This window comes from Durio zibethinus, chromosome 26 (genome assembly GCF_047325235.1).
Source record: "Durio zibethinus cultivar Kanyao isolate XHJ-2024 chromosome 26, ASM4732523v1, whole genome shotgun sequence".
NCBI lineage: Eukaryota > Viridiplantae > Streptophyta > Magnoliopsida > Malvales > Malvaceae > Durio > Durio zibethinus.
In genome coordinates, this window is record NC_143187.1 from 16948563 (window position 1) to 16971580 (window position 23018).

Consider the following 23018-nt stretch of genomic DNA (forward strand, 5'->3'; position numbering starts at 1 on the left):
CCAAATAAATAAATTTAAAAGTATAAAAATAATATTATCAATTTATCATAAAACAAACACAAAATCTAATAGAACTTTAGATTATCTATATGTAATTTTTTTGTCATCAAAATATAAAAGAAGTGCGTATCTCTTATCAACATGAGTGTCATAATGTATAGATTCATAGACCTATCGCTATACATAACATAAGGAATGGCCACCAATCTTTTTTTATCTAGATGCGATTGATCACTTGACTAAATTTATCCCTATTTTAAAAAGAAGTCCCAAGCTTGACTTAGGTATATTTAAAAGGTAAATTCATATCTGTGAAACCAAAACTAGGTTCAAGAGTATGGTTATATGTGAAGAAGGTTATAACACCCCCACATCTCTCACCTAAAAGTATTAGCTTGATTTAATGTTATCCAAAAGTCTAAAAAAAAACTTATCAAATAATTTAATATAAAAAATTATACTCCAATATGTTGGTAATAATTCAAGAATATTCTCTCACTTCTGGAGTATTCAAGAAGACTATTTATCATGTTTTAAAGAGGTTCTGTTGTCAGATTTATTAATTTTTTAAAAAAAGCTGATTGTGATATTCAAATGAGATTCATAATCTTGATATAAAAAATTTCTATATGAATTCTTCAATATGTTGGTAAAATTTACAAAAGATTTCTCACCCAAGAATTGACATAGAGATTGCTATTTGTAAAACTTTTAGGAATTTGGATATGGGTAAGATACGGTATTATTTATAGTGGGGTAGTATGTGGGGTAGATTGGTGGTGGATAGGGTTGGTAGTTTCAGAATAGCAATATTTCAAAACTCATAATTTAAGCTTCAGTCTCCTTATTCTTAAGTGCCTTTTTAGTGAAAGATTTTTCTTTTTCCAACTTGCCATTCTTGATTGCAATTTCAATAATTTTGCCTGAGATCACTATGTCAGCAAAATTTTTGGTTGCATTCCCTATCATCTTTTCATAATAAGGAGATTTTAAAGTGCTAACAAATAGCATTGTAGTTTTTTTTTCGATTAAAGGTGGTTGAACTTGAGTAGCTATATCCCTTCACCTTTATGTGTACTCCTTAAATGACTTAGTAGTCGCTTTTCTCTCTATGTTCTGCAAGAAAAAATGATTAAGAGCTAAATCTATTATATAACGGTATTGACTAATGAAATCATGGGCTAGCTCCTTTTAAGAGTGAATACGAGATCAATCAAGCTGAACATACTATCTTGCCTCAGAACTAATAAGACTTTCTTAGAATACATGTATTAACAATTTTTCATCATTAGTATAGGTAGTTATTTTTAGACAGTCCATGGTATGAGTTATCAAACACTTTATACCATTATACTTCTTAAACTCTAAAACTTTGAATTTTGGTGGAATAACAACGTCTGAGACTAAATAGAGCCTAACAGCATCCATTAAACCATAGAAATTGATTCTCTCCATTACTCATAACCTTTCTTCAAGCATGTTCATCTTTTAGTTAGCTTTTGAGTCCTTTAGTGACTTGACTACTTTTTATCTTTAATTTTTTTCTTTGAAATTGTCCAAATTATGAATTTGGTTAGCTTTATTATTTTTTTTATAAAGACAAAGTTCACAAAACTTTGATAATGCTCCTAATTTGATGTGGATGGCAGCCCTAGATAAATACACCCTACAAGGTGTGTAAGTTGTTACAGCAAGATGCCTTATGTGGATGAGGTTTGATATGGCTAATAGCCAAGAGGATAAAGTAGACTAAAAACATCATGAGAATGATGGTCTTATGGGTTGTCTTCTTCTTCAACAGTCTTCCCTTTGTTCAATTTATTCAAGGCTTTTAGAATCATGCTCAACTCACTTTCAAGTTTTTCTTGGACCTTCTCTATTTTCTCAAGGCAATTGGTATTATTTTTTTTCGTTTGTTTGGCTTAGGCTCTTATGTTGTATTAATGGTGAATGGGGTTCTTGGATAGTAGAGCTATCCTTGAACCTTGAGTACCATAATTATTAGTTGAGGGACTTGTTTAAGACTTAGTGTGAAAAAAAATTAATTATGAATGCAATGCATGAGAGATGATATTTTTCCTTTGAAGAATTTTCAACCAAAATAAACTTTCATTTATTCCACAAAAGTCTAGTTGCATAGAATCTATTACTCTTGATTTGAAGAAACATTTGACTTGTTTGTATTAGTCTTTGGCCTCTTTAATAAAGTTTAACAAACGTCGTCCATAGTTTCTTGTTGGGGTGATTACTTCCCTAAGAGTTTTAGCCTCTTTAGTCATGTCCCTTGCATTGATCATTGCCTTACTTATTTGAGTCACAAGTTACTTTATATACCTCTATCGTCCTAAGATTTTCTTTTTGCCACAACAATTTGATATGATAACTCCCTATGCTCTCTTATGAGTATAGCGATGTGATTCTTTTATGCATTTAATCTCTGTTTCAAAACCTGAATATACTCTTTAAGTGTTTCATTATCTTTTTGAGCTTCAGCACATTGATCTTCCATATAAGAATATTTTTTTTAATAGTTCATTTTCATAACCCAAATCGATGATATTTATCTCTTTGGCTTCTACTTGAATGTGCAACTTTTTGCATTCTTAATGTGATTCCATTAGCTCATTGAGGGCGGTGTCACATTCCCTAACCATCTTTTGGGCCTTTGCCCTTTATTTTTCTACCTTAGTAGTTATCTTTTTACAATTTTAGAGTAGCTCTAACAAGTCATTAATGTCTGTATTTCATTATTTGATAATCTTATCCATTTTGGCCTCTTGCTTCACTACTTTTTTTTTTCATTTTCTTTTTTTCTTCTTGGAGCCTTTGGATTTCTTGCTTCAAATTGTCTTTATCAAACAAAAATTCTTTTCTTGTAAGCTTCAACTCTGAAGGTGACTCTTCTATATGCTATTCCATTAATTAGCAAGAATCTCTGGAAATAAACACAAATTTTTTACCCTTTTTTGCTTTTCATACCAAATATCACATGGTGACCCTATTAGTGAAAGACCTATAACTCACTCTTTTGGGATTCTTCTAAACCTTCATCACCTTATCCACCATTTGTAACATTTTAGGCTCACTATATAAAAAGTTTAATTAAGCGAGCTTATATGTCATAGGGATGAACTGTTCAACCCTAAACTGTCTTTGTACCATTAGGGTGCATACCTTGTTACTCTTCATAAATCAAGAAGTGGGATCCAATCTCAATTATGCACTAATACAACATTGGTTCATGATTCATCAATGGGACTAACCATTTTACTTGGGTGAAAGTAAGACCTTGTAATAGAACTATCTATCCCTTTTTGGATTTAGGCTTTGAGCATTCACTTTTATAGAACTCCTTAATTGAGGCTTGATTGTGAAAGTTAAGCTATGAGAATGCATTCTTCTTGCATTCAAAATGACTCTTTATCCATAAATATAGCAATTGTATGTATCCAACAAAATGTCTTTTCCCTTTCTGACCATAATGATTTAGGGATCTAATTATTTTTGCTAAGATTGTAAGTGAGGGGTTGCAACTTTTTTCTATGTGCCAAAAGAAGTCAATTACTTCTATCTCAATATAACCTAGGATCTTGGGAAAAACCACCATATTATGTATCGTTAACGCAAATATATCCAACCCTTGGTTGTTATTCAGATGCTTTATGATGAAATCATAAAAAAATTCTTAAGGTATACAAATATAATTACTTCTTTCTTGAACTTGTACATTCACATCTTTTTTTTAACTCTCATAAAATAGGTTAATTTCTTACAAAATGCTAGTTTCTACCTTTTGACATATATTTTGTTAGGCAATTGAAGATGCAAACCCATCAATATAGAGTATTCCTCTATAGTCAGTATCATGTGCACCTCATTGAAAATAAAACACTTGCATGAAGGATCCTAGAATTGAACAGCTGCTTTGATGAGAAAGTTTTCAACTACCACTGAAAAGATATGCATAATATGACTATACTTTTTATAGAAAAGTTGACTCTCTGGATTGACCCAAACTCTTTCATATCTTTGACAACTCTTTCAAGTTATTTTGCTTAAGGCATAGATGAACTTCTTTTGGCACAATAGAGATATAGTCGAGTGGTAAGCAAACTCTTTCCTTTTGTTGGATCTTTTTTAACTCGACCTTTAGGTCATTGGGTGACTCGTATTTGGCAAAAGAAGATGGGGCACAAACTAAATGATCTGTGGACTAAATGAAAGTGTTTGTTAAAAATAACTTTAAGGTAATTTTTTTATGCAATCTTTATGCATGTTTTATATATATGTAAGAAAAAGGAAACAAGCAAAGAAATTGATCAGTTTTAATATCAGAGTAACATAGAAACAAATTAGTTAGCATATAGGAAGCAAATAACATGATTCTTAAACTCCAAGTTAATTTTAAAAGATAAAGGGAAACATGGCTCTACCTATGGATTAGGCTTCATAAGGTTAACTGAATGTAGTTCAGGTTAAATATAAAGGTTATTAAATTATTCCTTACATCATTATCCATCACAGACTAATATGTCACTCTAATCATTGCCCATTACAAGCTACAAATGGAAAAAAAGATTCAATTCGAGTGAGAGTGTTTTGCTAGCCTGGACGGAGACATAAAATCTCACGATAAGATAGAGCTCATGTTATATAGATGCAAGTGAATAACAAAATGTATACAATTATAAACAAATAAAACAATCAAAGAAAATTTTTAATTTTAACTTAGGTTTTAGATAACACGAGTTTACTAGCCTGACTCTCGATGTCCTCAGTAGAATCGTCAAACTATCATAACGTATAGATCCGTAAACCTATCATTAGACTTAACTTAAAAAGTCATCACTAATGTTTTTTAGTATAGGTGCGATTAACCACCTGACTGAATCTGTTCTCATTTTAAAAAGAAGTCTCAAGCTTAATTTAGGTATTTTTAAAATGTAGATTCATGTCTATGAAACTAGTACTAGGTTTGAGAATACGATTACGTGTGAGGAAGGTTATAGCACTCTTACATCGCCCACCTAAAGAATGGTACCAGCTTGATTTTGTTTTATCTAAGAGTTTAAAAAAACCTTACCAAACAATTTAATATAAAAAATTATCTTTAAATTACTTTAATATGTTGGTAATAATTGAAGAATATTCTTTCACTTTAAGAGTATTCAATGAGATTATTTATCATGCTTTGAAGAAGCTTCATCATTAGATTCATTAATATTTAAAAAAAAATTGATTGTGATAATAAAATAAGATTCAGAATCTTGATTTGAAAATTCCTATCTAAATTCTCCAATATGTTGACAAAATTTAGAAAGGATTTCTTACCTAGAAATTTACATAAAAGATTACTATTTGCAACACTTTTAGTGATTTCATTATCGAAGATTCAAAATCTAACTTTATAAAAAAAAAAACTCTTTATTTTCAAAAATATCCCCTAATATGTTGGTAAGATTTTTTGCTAGAAATTATCCTCTAATACATTTGTAAGATTTTATGAAAATTATTTCTTTTCGAAAAGTTATTTTTTATTTAAAAATCATAAGATTTTTCAATATGTTGGTAAAATCTTATTTTGAAAATCAAATTACCTTCTAACATGTTGGTAAGTCTTTATTGAAAAACTATTTTTCTTAAAATTTATTTTTTACAAAAAATTAATAAGGTTCTCTTATATGTTGGTAAAACCTTATTTTGAAATTAAAATTGGCTTCCAACATGCTGGTAAAGCTTTTTATTTTATTAAAATAATTTATTAAAATTTTGAATCTTCTAATATTTTGGTAAAATTTTTTTATTTTATTATATATTTTTTAAAAAATTTAAACCTTCTAATATGTTGGTGAGGTTCTTTTTATTTTATTTAAAAAATATTTTATTTCTTTAAATAAATAGATAAATAAATAACTAAAATAAATAAACAAATAAAAATAAAAATACCAAGAGAACGGCTCGGTTTGGCTTGGATCGCGCGACTTTAAAGACAGAAACAAGCTGGTGTTTGCTCAAGAGATGGCTCGGCTGATGGCTTAACAACGGCTCAATGAAGCTGGGTTATAGGCCGAGGCACTACGTGTTAGGTCAGATATTGGGCAACACGTGGATCCTTTTTGGGTTAAAAGGTTCAAAACAACACCGTTTCAACTGACTATAAAAGATGGAATTTTGGGTTTTTTCCTTCAAAATTCATTTAGTCTCTCTCTTTTCTCTTTTTACTTTCTTGAGCTTTTCTCTCTAGAGAAGAAAAACAATGGTCGATTTCCATAATTGGTGTTGGGTAATTCATCAGCAGAAGGGATCTGATCGAGAACTGGGAATATGACTATCGAGAATTGAGAATGCCTACTGAACCTTTTGTCAAAAACTGGAAATATGGTCGGAGTCTTGCTGAAAACTTCAAAGTTTGCTGAAAAGTTTAACAAAATATTCAAAATTTTTAAAAAAGTTTCCAAGACTTTTTAAAAAATTAAAAAAAAAACTCTAATTCAATTCTTTTAAGCTCACTAGATCACAAAATTCTTCAAGATTAGATTGAATCAAACTCCAAAGTAAATTAAATTATCAGAAAGGACCAATCTCTTCCCAAAAAAAAAAAAAAAACCTTTACTGCCTAAAATTGATTTACATTTCGTGTGAATGCTTTTGCTATTTTCTCTCTAATTTTTTTCTGTCCATAATTTCTGTTGATTTCAATCCTTTTATAAGGGCTAAATCTAGATCCAACTAGTATTCCATTTGAGGTTGGATTCTTCACCATATTGAGTTTTATTAACAAAAGGCTTCTATCTAAATTTGAAAATTATGAATTATCACTTTAATTTCCAAATTCATTACTGGTCAATCTTCCCATCACAATTTTAGTCATTTATGATTTTTTTTCCTTTTTTTTTTTAATTATCTTTCTTTTTTTAAACTAACCAGATAAAACCAATAATAATAATAATAATAATAATAATAATAATAATAATAATAATTGAAATTAAAATTACAGATAATCATTAATGAACATTTAACTAGATAAAAACAAACTAAAAAGACAAATTAACTAAACAAATAAGATAAATACATATATATATATATGTAGATAAGTAAAATTAAAATAAAAACATAAAATTATCATAAAGTTATAGTCCAAAATATGAAAAAATGGATAATTAACCTTGATCAGGCCTGAATCTTAATAGTTTCGGATTGGTTTGATTTGAGCCTAGATGAAATAAGATGTTTATAATGAGAAAATTAATTTGAAGTATTTCAAGTATAATATAATAATGTACTCACCTTGAAGGAAGAAATTTAAAAGGGCTTCAGTCGAGGAAGGATGAAGCTTATTACTCAAATTGAACAAACAGGACTATTTGATGGCAGTACCCCATCTCACTTGAGACAAGATTTGATATAGATATAGATCATTAATTTTGAAAATCAAAGTGTAAATGAAAACAAGAGTTGCAGTAAAAAATTGGATAGACATGATTTAAAAGTTGATGATTTTATCTTTTAAATTTTTTTATGAAGTTAAAAGTAGTAAAAAAGACAAAAATACAAATCATAAATTACAAAATATATTTTATATTCACGTACCATTTAAAATAAAAATTTATTAAAAATTCATTGTAATCAATTAAAAATAATAAAAATAATTGATATTATTTGGTACTAAACTAAAACAAAAAAGCACCTTTTAAATGTATCATGTTTTTCTATAATCGAAGCATATATGCCAGTCGACAGTCGATAGAGCCTGTATGAAAACAATATTAACAACTTTAGTAACTGTCTATCACATGATAGCTTCTTAAGCTTACATGCGGTTGAAATGTGATAGCTCTTACATTATAATTTGGACGGTTTTTTTTTTTTTCTAGTTTTAAATACTATTTTTTTATTTTTTAAGTTAAAAAAATAAATAACGATTTAAAGAGTGGAGAGAGTGAAAATGAAAAATTGCAAAAATTGCAAAGAATTAAACCAAATATTCACAAATTTTTCCCTTTTTTTTTTTTTTTAAATACAACTATTACTTTTATCTTTTTCTTTAATTTTTTTAATTTTTTAATCTAGTCTTAAAACCCCTAACTCATTTACTTACCATTCGTACTTATGAAAAATAACATTAGGCCTTGAGCCGTGGCCACTTATGTGCAATAGATCTCATGCCATTTGAGCTAAGCTTAGTGGTCTTGTAAAATAAAAATAAATAAATAAATATATATATACATACATATGTACATACATACAAAAAAAAGACATGAAAAATAAAGAGAGAAAATACGAAATTCAAATAAATTTTTTTTCAAAGAATTAAACCAATTATCCACACATACTAAAATTTTTGGAAAATCAAACCAAATATCCAAAATATTTGGTTTGCAAAACTTCAAATCAAATAGTACCAAAATTCAAATACCACCTACCCAAAAAAATTAAAATCAAAATTTGATTCACCCTTTTAAAAAAAATCTATAATTAATTAAAATTTACAAAAATTTCAAGAACCCAATAATTACAAATAATGTAAAAGACTAAAAAAAGGATAAATTATATAATAAAATGAGAAAACTCGAAAAATCAAAAAATATTTCCGAAATTGTAGAACAATAACACAAAATGAGAAGTATTTTTATTTTTAAAAAAAACACTATTCAAAAAGTTAAAAAAGAATTCTTTGAATTGGGAGATGAAAAAGCATAGAAAAGGATATGAGGTGAGAAAGGAAAAGTGTTAGTGAAGGTTGAGCCTAATACGAATCTATCTTGGGCTTAGTAAATTTGGGTTAAACTAAATAATAATTTAGATGTTTTCTAATCCATTTTTTGCCTTTTTAATTTTTAATTTTGTGCATTAATTATCAAATTAGTAAGAATAAAAAATATATAAAATTATTAATCCAATAAGTTAAATATTATTATTTTTAATTTTTAAAAATTAATATTTTAAATAATTATCTTATTTTATTATTATTTGAATAAATAATAATATTATTATCTTTTTTTTAAAAAAAATACTATTCAATTTTAGATTAATATTTATAAATATATATTTTTAGAAAAACTAACTCATAAAGGAGGTATAATTTTTTTTGTTTTTGTATAAAAGATATTGTAACCTAAAGATAAAGATAGAATTATAAGAGTTAAAATTTGAATTCTAAACTTATTAAATTTTAAAATAATTAAATGAATCGTAATTTAATTTGTGTATAAAATTTAACACCTACAAACATCAATATTTAAAAAAACATTCTACAACACTATTTTTGTACAGAATTCTAAACTTCTACTCTGAAAAAGAAATATAAGAATTGTTGAGTCCACTTTAAGTTGGTTTTATTTTAACAATGATTATGCTTTTATGATTGATGAAGGTTCGTCTTATAATTTTACGTATGGGAAGAACAAATAGAATTACAGTTAAACTAAAAATATAGCTGTTATAATTTATTAACCAAATCATAACATGCTAAATTTAGAAACACAACATTTATTAACCCTTTTTAACTACATAATAATAATAATAATAATAATAATAATAATAATAATAAAGCGAAGTGGTGCCGCTGCCAAGTTTGCCTAAGTATGGACAGGAAAGCTTGTTTGGTTTGTCAAATATCATTTTTTTTTTTTTATTGAAGATACCGTCAAACTCTTCGCAACGTTAAAACGCAAACAAATACACTTTTTATACTTTTTTAGATTCTGTTGGGATTGGTATAAATCATAAAAATATAACATCAAAGAAACAAATCGAGGGGAATTGCTTTAATTAAGATGAAATTAAGCTTTTCTTTAAATTGTAAAAGAAATTAAAAAGGAAATGAGATGATTTTTATTTTATTTTTTTAAAGAAATTAAAGATATTGTGATTTAAAATTTAAATATACTAAATATTATTTTTTAAAAATAGTTAAATTAAATTAATTAAGTTAAGTCGTATATGTATTTTCAACATAAGATATCCATCAGGAAATAAATGAATATTTTTTTCTTTATCAATTAAGGTTTAATTATTGAAAATTATTTCAATAACAAAATTTTAAATACACAAAATTATATAAGACAATGCCATTTTAAAATCGTCCAGCTTCATTTGTTATTGATTTATTGAAGGATTACTTTTTATTAATTTATTATGTAATTTAAAATTTTATATATTTTTAAAAAAGATGCTAATATTAGTTAATCATTAAATTTTTTCTGGACCAATAGACATCAATTCCAATGGGCATGGAAATTTTTGAGGAGGAGGGATTTGGCATTTTAAGTTTTTAACATTATTTATTCAAACCCATCCCCAAAAAATTGAAAGTTAACCTAAAACAAAAATCCAGTTGTCCAAAAAGAAAATTAAAAAAAAAAAAAAAAAGGTGAGAAAAGGCTAAAACAGGGAGACAAAAATATGTTGTTGTAAGAAACAGGCAGCACATCATATTCACGGGGCGAAGTGTCGGTGCTGTAAGAGACCCCAAAAGGATCAAGTCTAACAATACTGCACAAATAACATAGCTTTATTGTTTTATCATTTCCCCTCTCTCTTTCTTGTTAAACTAAACTTGCTGTTTCAGCTTCTTTCTTAAAACAAACAAACCTCTTCTTTCTTTAGGTCTAAAAAATGGGAGTTGATTTGAGGCAAGTAGTGGCTGGTATCCTCACACTCACCATGTTTGTGATGCTTGGTCAAATGATCAAAAGAGACCACTTTGATTCTCTTCAAGTAATTGCCTCTTTCTTTCTTTACATTCTTCTTTTTTGATCTGTCTCAAGTTTTTCACATTTTTTAATCTATGTTTTCAAAAGATTGATTTTTTATACTAAACCCACTCCCCAATTTAACTCTACTTTTCATAACATTGTTTTATTTGTTTAGTTGTTTTTTGGTTTTGTGAATCTCTGATTCTCATTTTGTGGAAGAAAATCTGAACCAAGTTGCTTCGGTTTAGTTTTCACTTTATCTGTAATTATCATATCTTTGTTGTTGAGCTTCATTTGGCTTCAAATCTGCAGCTTTGAGAAAAGAAGAATGTTATTCTGACCAAGATCTTCAAAATTGTTGTCTTTGGTAGTTGTTTGGTTGTTTGTGGATAATTTTGGTTAGGATTTTCTCATCAATAATTGTTAATTTCATGAAGAAGTAACCATGGTTTAAGTTGAAACTTCTTATTTTTGAAAACATTACACCGATTTATTTTCCAGGTGAAGTTTCTTGGAAAATAGATTGAATAGGGAATAAAAGAAGACCCATTTGAAGTCAACTTTAGTCAGGAGAGTTCAATAGTTATTTCAGGATTCCAAGTTCAGATGAGTGGAGGTTTTTGCTTCTGTCAGATTTATAATTTCCATCCTAGGCCTTCTTTCATTTTCTCAAGCCTCTATAGCCAACTATAGGAAATTGTAGATTTTTTTTTTTTTGAAGTTCTATTGATGCCTTTTTTTTGTTATTTTATTTATAGTGATTCAAAATGTCTGAAAGCTTTTTTTGACTTCATTTCAATTCCTTATACAGCTTTGATCTATTTACTCTGAATTCAAATGGTGTTATTCCTGCCCTGGTTATGTAGGAAAAACTTCCTGGAGAAGCTCAGGATGCTCAACTTGATAGTGCGATTGTTATCGAGAAGGATGGCCTTGTAAAGCTTTCTAAGAGGAGCAAAGGTCCTTGGATGGAGGATAGTCAAGAGCTAAAACCATGTTGGAGCAGGACGGCTTTTGGTTTGATAACTTCACCTAACTTCTTGACAAATGACACCAAGTTTTCTATAAATTTGTCTATACATGTATCTAGTGCAGACGTCTGCATTCATTATTGTGCACTCACAGACACAAATTTATGTGAATGCTTCTCTGTAATTGATGAGTTCTTACTTGGCTAACAGATGAGATGGAGCAGTCAAGAGGTTATGTTACTTTCTCTTTGACTAATGGTCCAGAGTACCATGTCTCTCAGGTATATGTATTATCTGTTTTAGTTATAAAGTTATCTAAGTAAGATAGCTTTATTGTTGCTTTTTCATCTTTGTTCTCTCATAAAGAACCTGTGTTTAATGCATATTAAAGCTCCCTTTCCATTGTGTCCTTCGAATTTTCAGCTATGTACATTTTACCTGAAAAATAGTGCCTCAAGGAGATTTTCTTCAATTAGCACACTGCCTTGATGAGCTTAACAATTAATTGCACACATTCTTTTCCCATTTGTCTTAAAATTTCCCCAAAGTTTGGTTGTCTTTATTCAATCTGGAACTCTAAGTTGATTATATTACACAGAATTTAATGGCACAAAGTGCCAGCAGTTTATGAAAAGTAATTTATTGAATCTATTAGCTTCTTTTCCACCTAATCTATTATTCATTCTGTGGTGATTGCCTCTTCAGATAGCTGATGCTGTAGTAGTAGCAAGGTATCTAGCGGCAACTCTTGTACTTCCTGACATTAGAGGAAGCAAACCTGGTGATGAAAGGTTAATGCTCTGGTTAAATTTGAAGATCTCTTATTCTCTTTTCTCCTTTTCCTTCAATCTTCCCTAATAGTAAAATTTTTATTTTGTTTTTTTGTTATCCAATGAAGAATATTGAGTAGCATAACTTTGAGTTAATCTAAGTGAAAATTTTGAATGGTACTAAGATACTTGAAAATCTTCAGAAACTTTGAAGATATTTATGATGTTGAGAAATTCATGAAAAGCCTGGATGGGGTTGTCAAAGTAGCAAAAGAATTGCCCAATGAAATATCAATCCGGAATCTTGCTGCTGTGAAGGTTCCCAATCGGGTCACTGAAGATCACATTGTGGGAAATGTAGAACCAATATTTAAATCAAAGGGCAACATAAGGCTTGCAACCTACTTCCCTGCTGTAAATATGAGAAAAACTGCACAAAAGAGTAGTGTTGATTCAGTTGCTTGTTTGGGAATGTTTGGAACTTTAGAGTTGCAACCCGAGGTTAATGAAGTTGTTGATTCAATGATTGAACGGCTTAGAACTTTGAGTCGCAAATCAAATGGCCTGTTTATAGCAGTGGACTTGAGGGTTGAGATACTAGAGAATAAGAATTGTCATGGAAGTGGTTCTACTGGAGCAAAAAGTTGTTATAATGCACAGGAGATTGCTTTATTTTTGAGGAAGGTTGGATTTGATACCGATACCACCATATACCTGACTCAATCAAGGTGGGATGACAGCCTTAGTGTCCTGAAGGATATCTTCCCTAAAACTTACACAAAGGTGAGTAAATTCTTCTTTGGTCTGATAATGGTTCCACCAATTTATATATTCAATTTGCTTCTTGAAACATTCATTATGTGCAATGCTTTGATTTCGACAATGAACTCTGATGGGCTTATTCTGGTGGTAAATAGGTCTCGGCGTGTCTTATGTTCAGTTTCCTTGAAAAGCAATTTTAAACTCAAGCAATACTGGGGGGTTCTTGCTTGCAAGGGTTTCCTGACATCTAAATTTTGACTATCCAACTTGAACTTCAAAAGTTTTCTCTAGAATCCATTGCTAGATAACATTAATCTTCTATTGCTGCTCCTATCAATCTGAACCCTTGATTGCTATTGGAACTATTGTAGGAAAGCATAATGCCAGAGGAGAAAAAGGGGAAGTTCCTTGAATCAGAAGATTCAGAATTTGAAAAGGTTATAGACTTCTACATATGTTCTCAGAGTGACGTTTTTGTTCCAGCCATCTCTGGCCTGTTTTATGCCAATGTAGCTGGAAAAAGAATAGCTTCAGGGAAGCCTCAAATCCTTGTTCCAGCTGATATTCCTGGTACATCTGCACCAGTCACCAGCTACCTCTCGCCGTATGTTGCCAAGAAGAACCACTTGGCTTATTCATGTTTTTGCTGACCAAATCTCCCTTTGGAAGAAACTTAGAAAGGCTGTTTGTTCTACACATGCATTTGTGGAAGCCTTCATAAAAGGTTCTTGGGCCTTCCAATTACCTCAGTCTGAGTCTTTTTGTTTTTCTTGAATATGTTTTTCGACAGGGGAGAAATTACAGGCTTTGAGTCAATATGTGTCTTAATGTGATGCAAAACTTCGTTTCTATAATTTATTCATTGTTATAAGGGTCCACATTTTATAAATTTCCTAGCTTTAATTGTAAAAATAATATATTAAAAGGATTACTTTTATATGGAGATGATTAGTTAGATGAAACACAATTTCTTTTTATTAGGAATGTGGGCTAATGTTTTGAATGACTTTCAAATTATGAAGAAATATTTAATGTATACTTGAATTTAAAAATTTTTAATTTGATAAATAAATTATGAATTTATTAATTAACGTGATATTTAGATGATTAGTTAGATGAAACACAATTTCTTTTTATTAGGAATGTGGGCTAATGTTTTGAATTACTTTCAAATTATGAAGAAATATTTAATCTATACTTGAATTAAAATTTTTTTTAATTTGATAAATAAATTATGAATTTGTTAATTAACGTGATATTTAGATGATTGTTTATACGTTATATATCATAATTTAAAATTAGTTATATTAAAGCTAGGTATTATATTAGTTAACATATTAAAAAATTTCAAAGTTTAAGTATCAAATTAAAATTTTTATTATAATTTTATAGTTTTAAGAGTTATTCATGATATTACCGTTAAATATATCAATGTAAGGAGTTGTTTGATCCTATGAAATTGTTGGAAAAGTTGATGATAGATAGGCAATCATTGTAGAAATTATTAGACTATAAGATATTCTTTCTTGGATATTAGAAGATGTCTAAGATAAATATCTTTTTATTGAAATTAAAAGTTCAACATTTTATGGCTAAATTACAATATTGAATATTGTTGTTAAAGTAAAGGACTTTCACTTCGTTGGTACGTCCCATTTTCTCACCTACTTGGAGCCATACTTGGTCCAAGAATTTGATGAGATATAAGCAATGGATTTTAGCTGCCTACGTCATAAAATAGAAATGAAAAAAAAGAAAAAAGAAAAAAGAAAAAAGAAAGCCATTAGCATGTTTATGACAAACATAATGACTATAAATTGAAATATTACCATCCTGAATGCAAAAGCACATGAGTGAAAAATCATAGGTGAATAAATCTGTAATCTCTCTACGCCCCCAATAAATCTACTCCGCTTTGCATTCAACCGTTTCTTCTTTTATGTATAAATATGAGTTACAAAGAAACACATAAGGTTCCAGAAATTACAAACATAATGCAATTACATTTATCTTAATATTTCAAGCGCATTTGCTTTACATTTTTAGCACTTTGTCTTACCTTTTTGTACACTATCTTTCCCTTTCATGCACATAGGAGTAGTTTTAACATAATCAAAATTTCAAGCTTCCTTCTTTGTGTTTTCTATTCCCACTCTTGCTGAAAGTATCAAGGGTGAGAGCCGTTTGATCGCGTGAGTAGTTAGATCGGCATAGGGTCTTCCTAAAAAATCAACCAACAAATTTGGCACATTTGGTGGGGCAATTTTCGAAGATAATGGCACGAATAATGAATCTGTTTGCTGATAAGTAGCGTCAGTCGAAAAGTGAGATGGTGAGGGGAAATTCTCATTGCCTTGCTGAGGGTATTGCATCAATATCGATATGCAATAACATCAATGGTTCCATGAAAAGTGTGTTTGAAAGGCAAAGTCATACCTTATTTGATGCCATGAACATACTCAATCGGAATGTAACTCACCTACCAGACACCCTCTCACTATCCCTCCCGACTACATCAACCTTAACCTTCTAAGTAAACGAGGTTCACCAACCTGTTGCTATAGAGAGGGAAATTAGGCAAAGTAATGAATCTTTAGGACGAAAGGGTATGTTTAGGATATCGGAGTTAAGAGATCTTTTCGTTTCCAATCAACTACATCCACCTCAATCTTCTATGGAAAATCAAGCCAATTTTTACCAACCAGCTACTATAAATAGGCTAGGGTGGGCAAATGAATGAACCTACAAGAAAAAAGTGTATGTTTAGGATATTGAAGTTGAGAGACATGTGGAACCTAACTCACGTTAGTGAAATCCCAAGTTCAAGTCAGAACTTAAACCTTCAAGGCTTAGGAGGCAGTGATTGAAGATATCAAGTTAATAGCTTGATAAAATGACTTGGGTGGAGGACAGAATATGTTGCATTAATATGGATACCCAGAGATGAGATAATAAAAGATTTTGCCAAACCAGCAATCTATAGTTCCGCAACCATGTGGGGTCGTTTAACCAACTTTAGGCCAACTTTTACTACATTAATAAAAAATTCAATGGTAAGGCAAGAAAGTTAGTCCTCAAATCAACTTGTGGTTCCGCAACCATGCATAAAAGTTCAGCCAAACTCAGGTCAAGGGATATGCACTAATTAAAGGCTTGGTCCTGAATCAAGTCAAAATCAGGAACTTCAGTGCATCAACTACTCTAGGGTTTTGGTGCAACGGCAAACTTAAGACAAGGGACCCGAGCAAACCAAAGTCAAGGATTATGAGTCCAAATTAACCAAGGCTTTGGCCCAAGAGTCAAGCCAAGCGTTGAGGGCAACAGCTAATATAAATTTAGGTAACCAACCAAGCCAAGTTGATGGTGTTCAACCACACTTAGGAGGAACACAATGAAATATTTTAAGATAAAATCAGACATCGGAACAGGTTAACCAGGCCTATCAACAGCCTAATCAAGTTTAAGGCTTTACTTGATTGGAAGGACAAAAAAAAGAGAAAATAAAAAAATTTGTTAATTTAATGATTAAGTTACAAAATAAAAAAATTATTCTAAATTTTAATCTTTAAATTAATAAAATTTTTATCCTCACATTTTTTTTTTCGTCTTTCCTACCAAGCAAAGCTTAAAGTGGAAGGGCAACAAATCCCTCTAAATCTTCAACCTAATTACACTTGGGGGGCAACATCCAGTAAAGTGGCACAATCACCTGTGGGTTATCTTGGACAAGGTAATGCACCATTAGGAGTTGGCCAAGGTTAAAGGGGGAAAGAGAGAGATAGACCAATTACTCACATGTAAAAGCCCAAATTTATCATACTAGTGTAAAAAATGCACTTGCTGATTAGGAAAAGGAAAATGAGTTGAAAAAATAAATTAAGAAAGAAGAAGAATGTAGAAATGGAGGGGAAAAGGAGAAATTTAGCAAAATAAATAACTTCATTATTTATTTTCATATTTTTAAACATATGAAAAACACTTAAATAATTAATTTGAATCTTCAAAGGTAATATTAAAAATTTTAAATCTAGAATTTTTTTAGCATATGATTTAAAATATAATTTATGTTCCTATCAAAGAAACTAATTTATGTGTATCCAAATAGTGAATTGATTTAAATAGTAATTAATTTAATAATGTTTCAAGTATTGCTCATTTTGTCCATAATAATAGTATAAATGCAATTGCAGCAATGTAATATCATATATAGTTTTAAAAAACAAAATTAATAATATGAAAATTAAAATGGTCATAAGTAATAAAACTATATTATAATTAAAAGTGAAGAATAAATTTTTTATTGAACATATAATAATAACGAAAGAAAAAAATTGGAACTTGGTCACATTAATTAGAATATGAATTTCTTATAATTTTGACTTATTGTTGGGACCAAAATAGTGATTGTTAGATGTAATTTTTTAAGTGTTGAAATTGAATTATGAATTCTTATCATTAATCATTGGCGGAATTAATTTATTAATCGTTTAATTTTATTTACGATAGAATAAGAATTTTATATTTAATTGAAAGAATGAAGATACGTCAACATCGGAGATGGGACGAAGTTTATAGGGCCAAAGGTTTAATGATAGCACATGGGCATGATCATGAATGCAACTCTCCATAGCTTTATTTAGCCTTACCATAGGAGTAAGAGAGTTTCTAATTGCAGCCAAAATTTTGCTCTCCAGAAGTCTCAAGTTTTTTATACAAAAATACCCTTTCATTAAATGACTGGTTAACTTTGCACAATTGACCTTTTTAGTTCTTCCATTTTTTTAGACGGATATCAATACCTGTCAACATTTGAAAAAAGACAAATATGATTATTCGTTTAATTTTAAACATGGACTGATATGTATATTTGTCTGTTTTTAAATGTTAACAAATATGCATATTTATTTGAGTTTCGAATCATATATGCATTTTCGTCAAATTTAAACACAACATTTTTAACATTCATATGCAAAATTGATTTAAGAATTTACAACATTCAAAACAAATGAAAATGCTTATCCATCTGATCTCAAACATGAACGGATATGGATATTTGTTTGGTTTCAAATGTCAACGGATATGCATATCCATCCGTATTTGAAACCAGATGGATATGCATTTCTGTCAGATTCAAAGGCTATTGCTTTGTGGGGCTAAAAGGTAAAAAGGAATGCAATATCAGGTTGGCTGGGTTTAATAATTTGAGTAAAAAAGGGTTTTGAAAATTGGTTGTGTTTAGTAGTGAGTATGAAGAACAAATTTTGGGTTGAAAATAAAATTTCCCTAAGAGAATTGCGTATAAGATGTTAAGAGTTTTTGTTAACCTGTTTGAAACGGTTCCATGTCATTAATTTTAATAATTAATGATTGGATTATGGCTTGTAATCGGAGCGCATCATTCCTATACCGAGACATTTATTTTTAAAGGATAAAATTATGAGAAGAAGCCACTAAACTCTTATGATGGATATTATATTATAATGTACTCCAATAATTCTTGCATCAATTGATGACCTTGTTCGTGGAAAACCATATCAGTTATCAAAAAACACAAATTCACACTCTTGATTGAGGGGCTAGTGCTTAGAGATATGATCTAACACGCTTTATAGCTAAAAATTGGTCTGTGGGATCTAACGATCTATCTATCTTTGTTTTTTAATTTTTTATTGAGAGGTTATTTTTCAAAAAAAAAAAGGAATTGTGAGGATAAATTATTAACTCCAAAATAAACCACACCTCATAGCAGCAATCCTTTAACAATCTTTCCATTAATATTACCACAATATTGTTAAAAGTGTTATTATTAGGATTTAATTAGTTTTGTTATTTGAATAAATTTTTTTTTTTTTTTACCAAAAAGAGTCACAGTTGATAATATGAAAAGAAACTGCAAGTGTTGATAACATTCGATTTGATTACATAGTTGATTCATGTTTTTTTGTTAAAAAAAAGGTTAACATCAACCATGGAGCAATTTAAGACTTCGTTCATTTCATAAAAAAAATTATTTTTAAGAAATATTATTATAACGTTCAAATTCGCAAACTTGATTATTAGACATTAATTAGGAGTCATTATCAAAATTTTTTTTTTTATACGTGATTGATCATCAAAGTGAATATACTCTCTTTAAATAAATCCTAAACTTAATTATGAGTTTTTAAAAAGAATAGATTCTAATTTACATTTCAAAATTAAATTTGAAAATTCAATTATATGTAAAAAAAATTATAACACTTTGGAATGTCCATCCTAAAATGGAACCAATTAATTTTAAATAAGTCTAAAGTTAGCCTTAATTAAATGGTTATTTTATTTTTTTTGTTTAAATTTTTATCCTACAAATATTAGAAAAATTTTAAGTTTTCCCTACCATTCTAATAGAATCCTTCAAAAATAATTTTTGCCTCAAAGGTTTACAAGAAATCTATTAGTTCTCTTAAAAAGGCTCCGTCGTCAGATTTATTAATAATTTTATAGAAAATACTTTTCTAATTTGGTTTATTATTTTTAATTTTCTAATTTTATTTTTTTCTTGAAAGTATATATCAATCATTGTTATCGAAATTTTTATTCTAAATTTTTCATAATTAAGAAAAATTTTAAAAAAAAAAATTTTCACCTAGAAATCTTTAAAAGTCACCAATTTGTGCATGTTTAGAATTTCATAATCGAAATAATTAATATTTAATTCCAAACTTTTTTTATGCTACTTTTCTTTTCATTAAAAAATAAAAGTTAATTATCATTTATTGAAAAATTTTAATCTAAATTTTCCACCATTTTGAAAAAATTTAGAAAAAGAATTTCTCACCTAAAATTTATAAAAACCACCCATTCATGCATTTTTAAAATTTAATTATTAGAATAATTAACATTTATTTTCAAAATTTTACACAAAACTAATTTTCCATAACATACAAATTAATGTAATGAAATTCAATTAATTATTTATTATATAACCCATAAATTTAATTGAATTAACCAATTCCTAATCAAACAAGTACATAAATAAATCAATAAATGAATTATAAATAACTTAATATAATTTTAAGAAAGAGAAAAAAAAGAAGAAAAAAGGTTGACAAATAATAAAGAAATTAAATCAAATGAATAAATTAAATAATAAAAACAATAAAAAAAAATAAAAAAAAAGTACTATTGAATGGGTCGATCGTATTGGTAGGTGCATGGATCACTTTTGATTTAAGTGCATATCCTATAAAATTTTAACCTCTAAACGTCGTCGTTTGGGCAATAGAATTGAAGCCAAAAAATTTGTTTTTCTTTCACTTTTTCCCCTTCTCTTTCTTTCTCTTCTCAATTTTCTGTTTCTTTTTTCTAGAAATCCAGATGAATGTCGGTTGAAATCTTCAAAGAGTTTTCAAAAACTTTAAAATGACAGGAAAATTCAAACTTCAATGGAAAACTTAAACTTGATAGGAAAATTCAAAAAAAATTTCAGAAATTCTTAGATTTAAAAAAAAAAAACTCAAATTTTTTTCAAAAATTTCCTATTCTTCTATACGCCTAGAATCCTTAAACATAATATTTTTCTTTAGATTAAACTAAAGAATGTAAATCAAATTAAACACCAAACTATACTGCTAGCTTATGATTGCTTTTTCTTTGCTTGCCATTTTTTCAATTGTTGTTTGTTGATTTACATTATGCTTGGTTGTGGTCCTTTAAATAAGTTTTTTGCTTTAAGTCAGATAGAATTTTATTTTAAAATATAATTTGGCTAATTTTATTTTATTAGAATTTGATCTTTAAATCCAAATATAATCCCACTTCCAAATTCCTCCAAAAATCAAGCCTTATACACTATTTATATTAAATATGTACGTCAATCCCAATCAAAAGTATAACAAAGTTCTAATTTCAATACAATTTAAAAAGTTTTTTTTTCAATCAATTCTCCCATTCTCAAATTACCCAAGCTTTTTTTTTTTAAATTAATTGAAATAACCAAAATAAATAATAAAAACAACCCTAAACTAAATAAAATCAAATAAAAAAAATCAAATCTTAAAATCAAATCGTAAGTGCGAATTGAACCCCAAACTAATGTAGTATCTATAGTTGCCATTTTTTGTACATTTTTTGTGAAATAGAAATTGTACAATAACAGAGACAGTCATTATGTTTGGGTCCTAACCTAATCAAAATACTTTTTTTTTAAGTGACTCATCTGAATAATGGCTCAACAATTTTGAAAAATTAAAAAAAAAAAGCTTCCTTTAAACCAAAACTTAACAACTTTGAAAATTATAAAAGAGCTCATCTAAATAGAGGTTGTGAAACTTTAAATTTTGAAAAACTCCTCTAATTAGTAGCAATGAAAATTTAAAATTTAAAGAACTCTTCTAATTAGAGACAACTTTTAAAATTTAAAAAAGTCCCTTTAACGAGAGGCCATGAAACTTTAAATTTTGCAAAAGCTCTTCTAACTTGAGGCAATGAAACTTTCAATTCTAAAAATTTGATTAAAGTCATGACTTGAATTAAACCGAAGTCTAAAAACTACATGACCTAGACTAAACTAAAATTTGAAAATGAAATGACATGGATTAAACCAAGCTTATAATGGAATGGCTTAGATTGATCCAAAGTCTACAAATGAAATGACCTGGACTGAGTTGACGTTAACAATGAAATGAAGAACTAAGCTAAAGTCTAAAAATGAGATCAAAGATCTTATCACTAATACCTAGAGAGGTTTTTGAGATTGTGCCCAAAGGTCTAAACAAAGGCAAACGACTTTCGTAGAAATTCAAAAACTTTCTCTTGAAATGTTTCCACCATTTGAAGGTTAAAATCTTATCCAAAATCTTATCTTTATAAACTTCTTCAACTGAGGACTAACAAATTCAAAACTTATTTTCATGAAAAAAAATTTTAGCCCTTTCACTAATCAGCATTCAAAGTCAAAATTTCTTGTATGCAATGGAATGAATGTAATGCGTGAATGTAATACATGTAATGTTAACATTATGCACTTCTAATTATGGTAAGAGATTCTCTAGACTCTTTTCCCATCTTTTTTCCTTTCTAACTTCAAGTAATCATAACTTTAGGACTAGTTATCAAGTTCTATAAGTACGTTTATGAACCAAAATCTTCATTTGCCAATTTGATCAGGACATTTGAACTTTTCCAAAATGTTTCCTATTTCATTTAAAAGCCTTAAGGATCTATTTTCTAAGGTTTCTTTTATCTCTTTTATTTTCTTTTCATTTTGCCCCTGTCATACTCAACTTTTTTTTAAAAGTCATACAAAGGTCTTTTATGAACTTTAGCATTTATTTATCATCATTTCCTTTTCATGACAAATGTAATTCATCACATATTTCTTTAACTCATTATAGGAAAGAAACAATGATGAAGAACAAGGTAAATTGAAGAAAATGATACTCAATACAAGAGCAAGTTTAGTAAAGAAAAAGGCAAATGAACAATTTCCAAACGTATCATTGGGATAAATGTTTGGACGATATAAAAATATCCAAATAATGAATATTCAAACAATTTTTAATACTAAACTAGATTTTTCCTCAAAAACTCATTTCATTGACACCTTTGATCTTTTAAGCTTATCAAACTAAATCTTGCTCTTATCCTACAAGATTTTGAAATGATATTGGTTTCTTATCCGAGTTGTCATTTCATGTTTTAGCCCAATTTTCACCTTCTACTTAAATTGTTCTTTAGGATTTTTAATTTAAGTAATCATTTTCCTTCATTTTCATTCCCTTTTTCAATTCATCTTTTTTTTTTCTAATTTTCTTTTTTATCTCTTTTCATTCATTATA

General features: G+C 28.5%; 1 protein-coding gene across 1 annotated transcript; it reads left to right on the forward strand.

The window, feature by feature from the left end:
• The first annotated feature begins 10412 nt into the window (after positions 1-10412).
• On the forward strand, positions 10413-14143 carry LOC111275327 (protein MANNAN SYNTHESIS-RELATED 1-like). Its single transcript, XM_022860613.2, has 6 exons — positions 10413-10719; positions 11564-11714; positions 11879-11949; positions 12374-12459; positions 12642-13221; positions 13572-14143. The coding sequence occupies exons 1-6, from the start codon at positions 10618-10620 to the stop codon at positions 13848-13850; spliced, it is 1269 nt and encodes a 422-aa protein (XP_022716348.1). The 5' UTR covers positions 10413-10617; the 3' UTR covers positions 13851-14143.
• The last annotated feature ends 8875 nt before the right edge of the window (positions 14144-23018 follow it).

Coding starts and splice junctions, on each gene's coding strand:
- LOC111275327 (XM_022860613.2), top strand. CDS start 10,618: ATGGGAGTTGATTTGAGGCAAGTAGTGGCTGGTATCCTCACACTCACC. Junction 10,720..11,563: donor ACCACTTTGATTCTCTTCAA/GTAATTGCCTCT, acceptor CTGGTTATGTAG/GAAAAACTTCCTGGAGAAGC. Junction 12,460..12,641: donor AGCAAACCTGGTGATGAAAG/GTTAATGCTCTG, acceptor GAAAATCTTCAG/AAACTTTGAAGATATTTATG.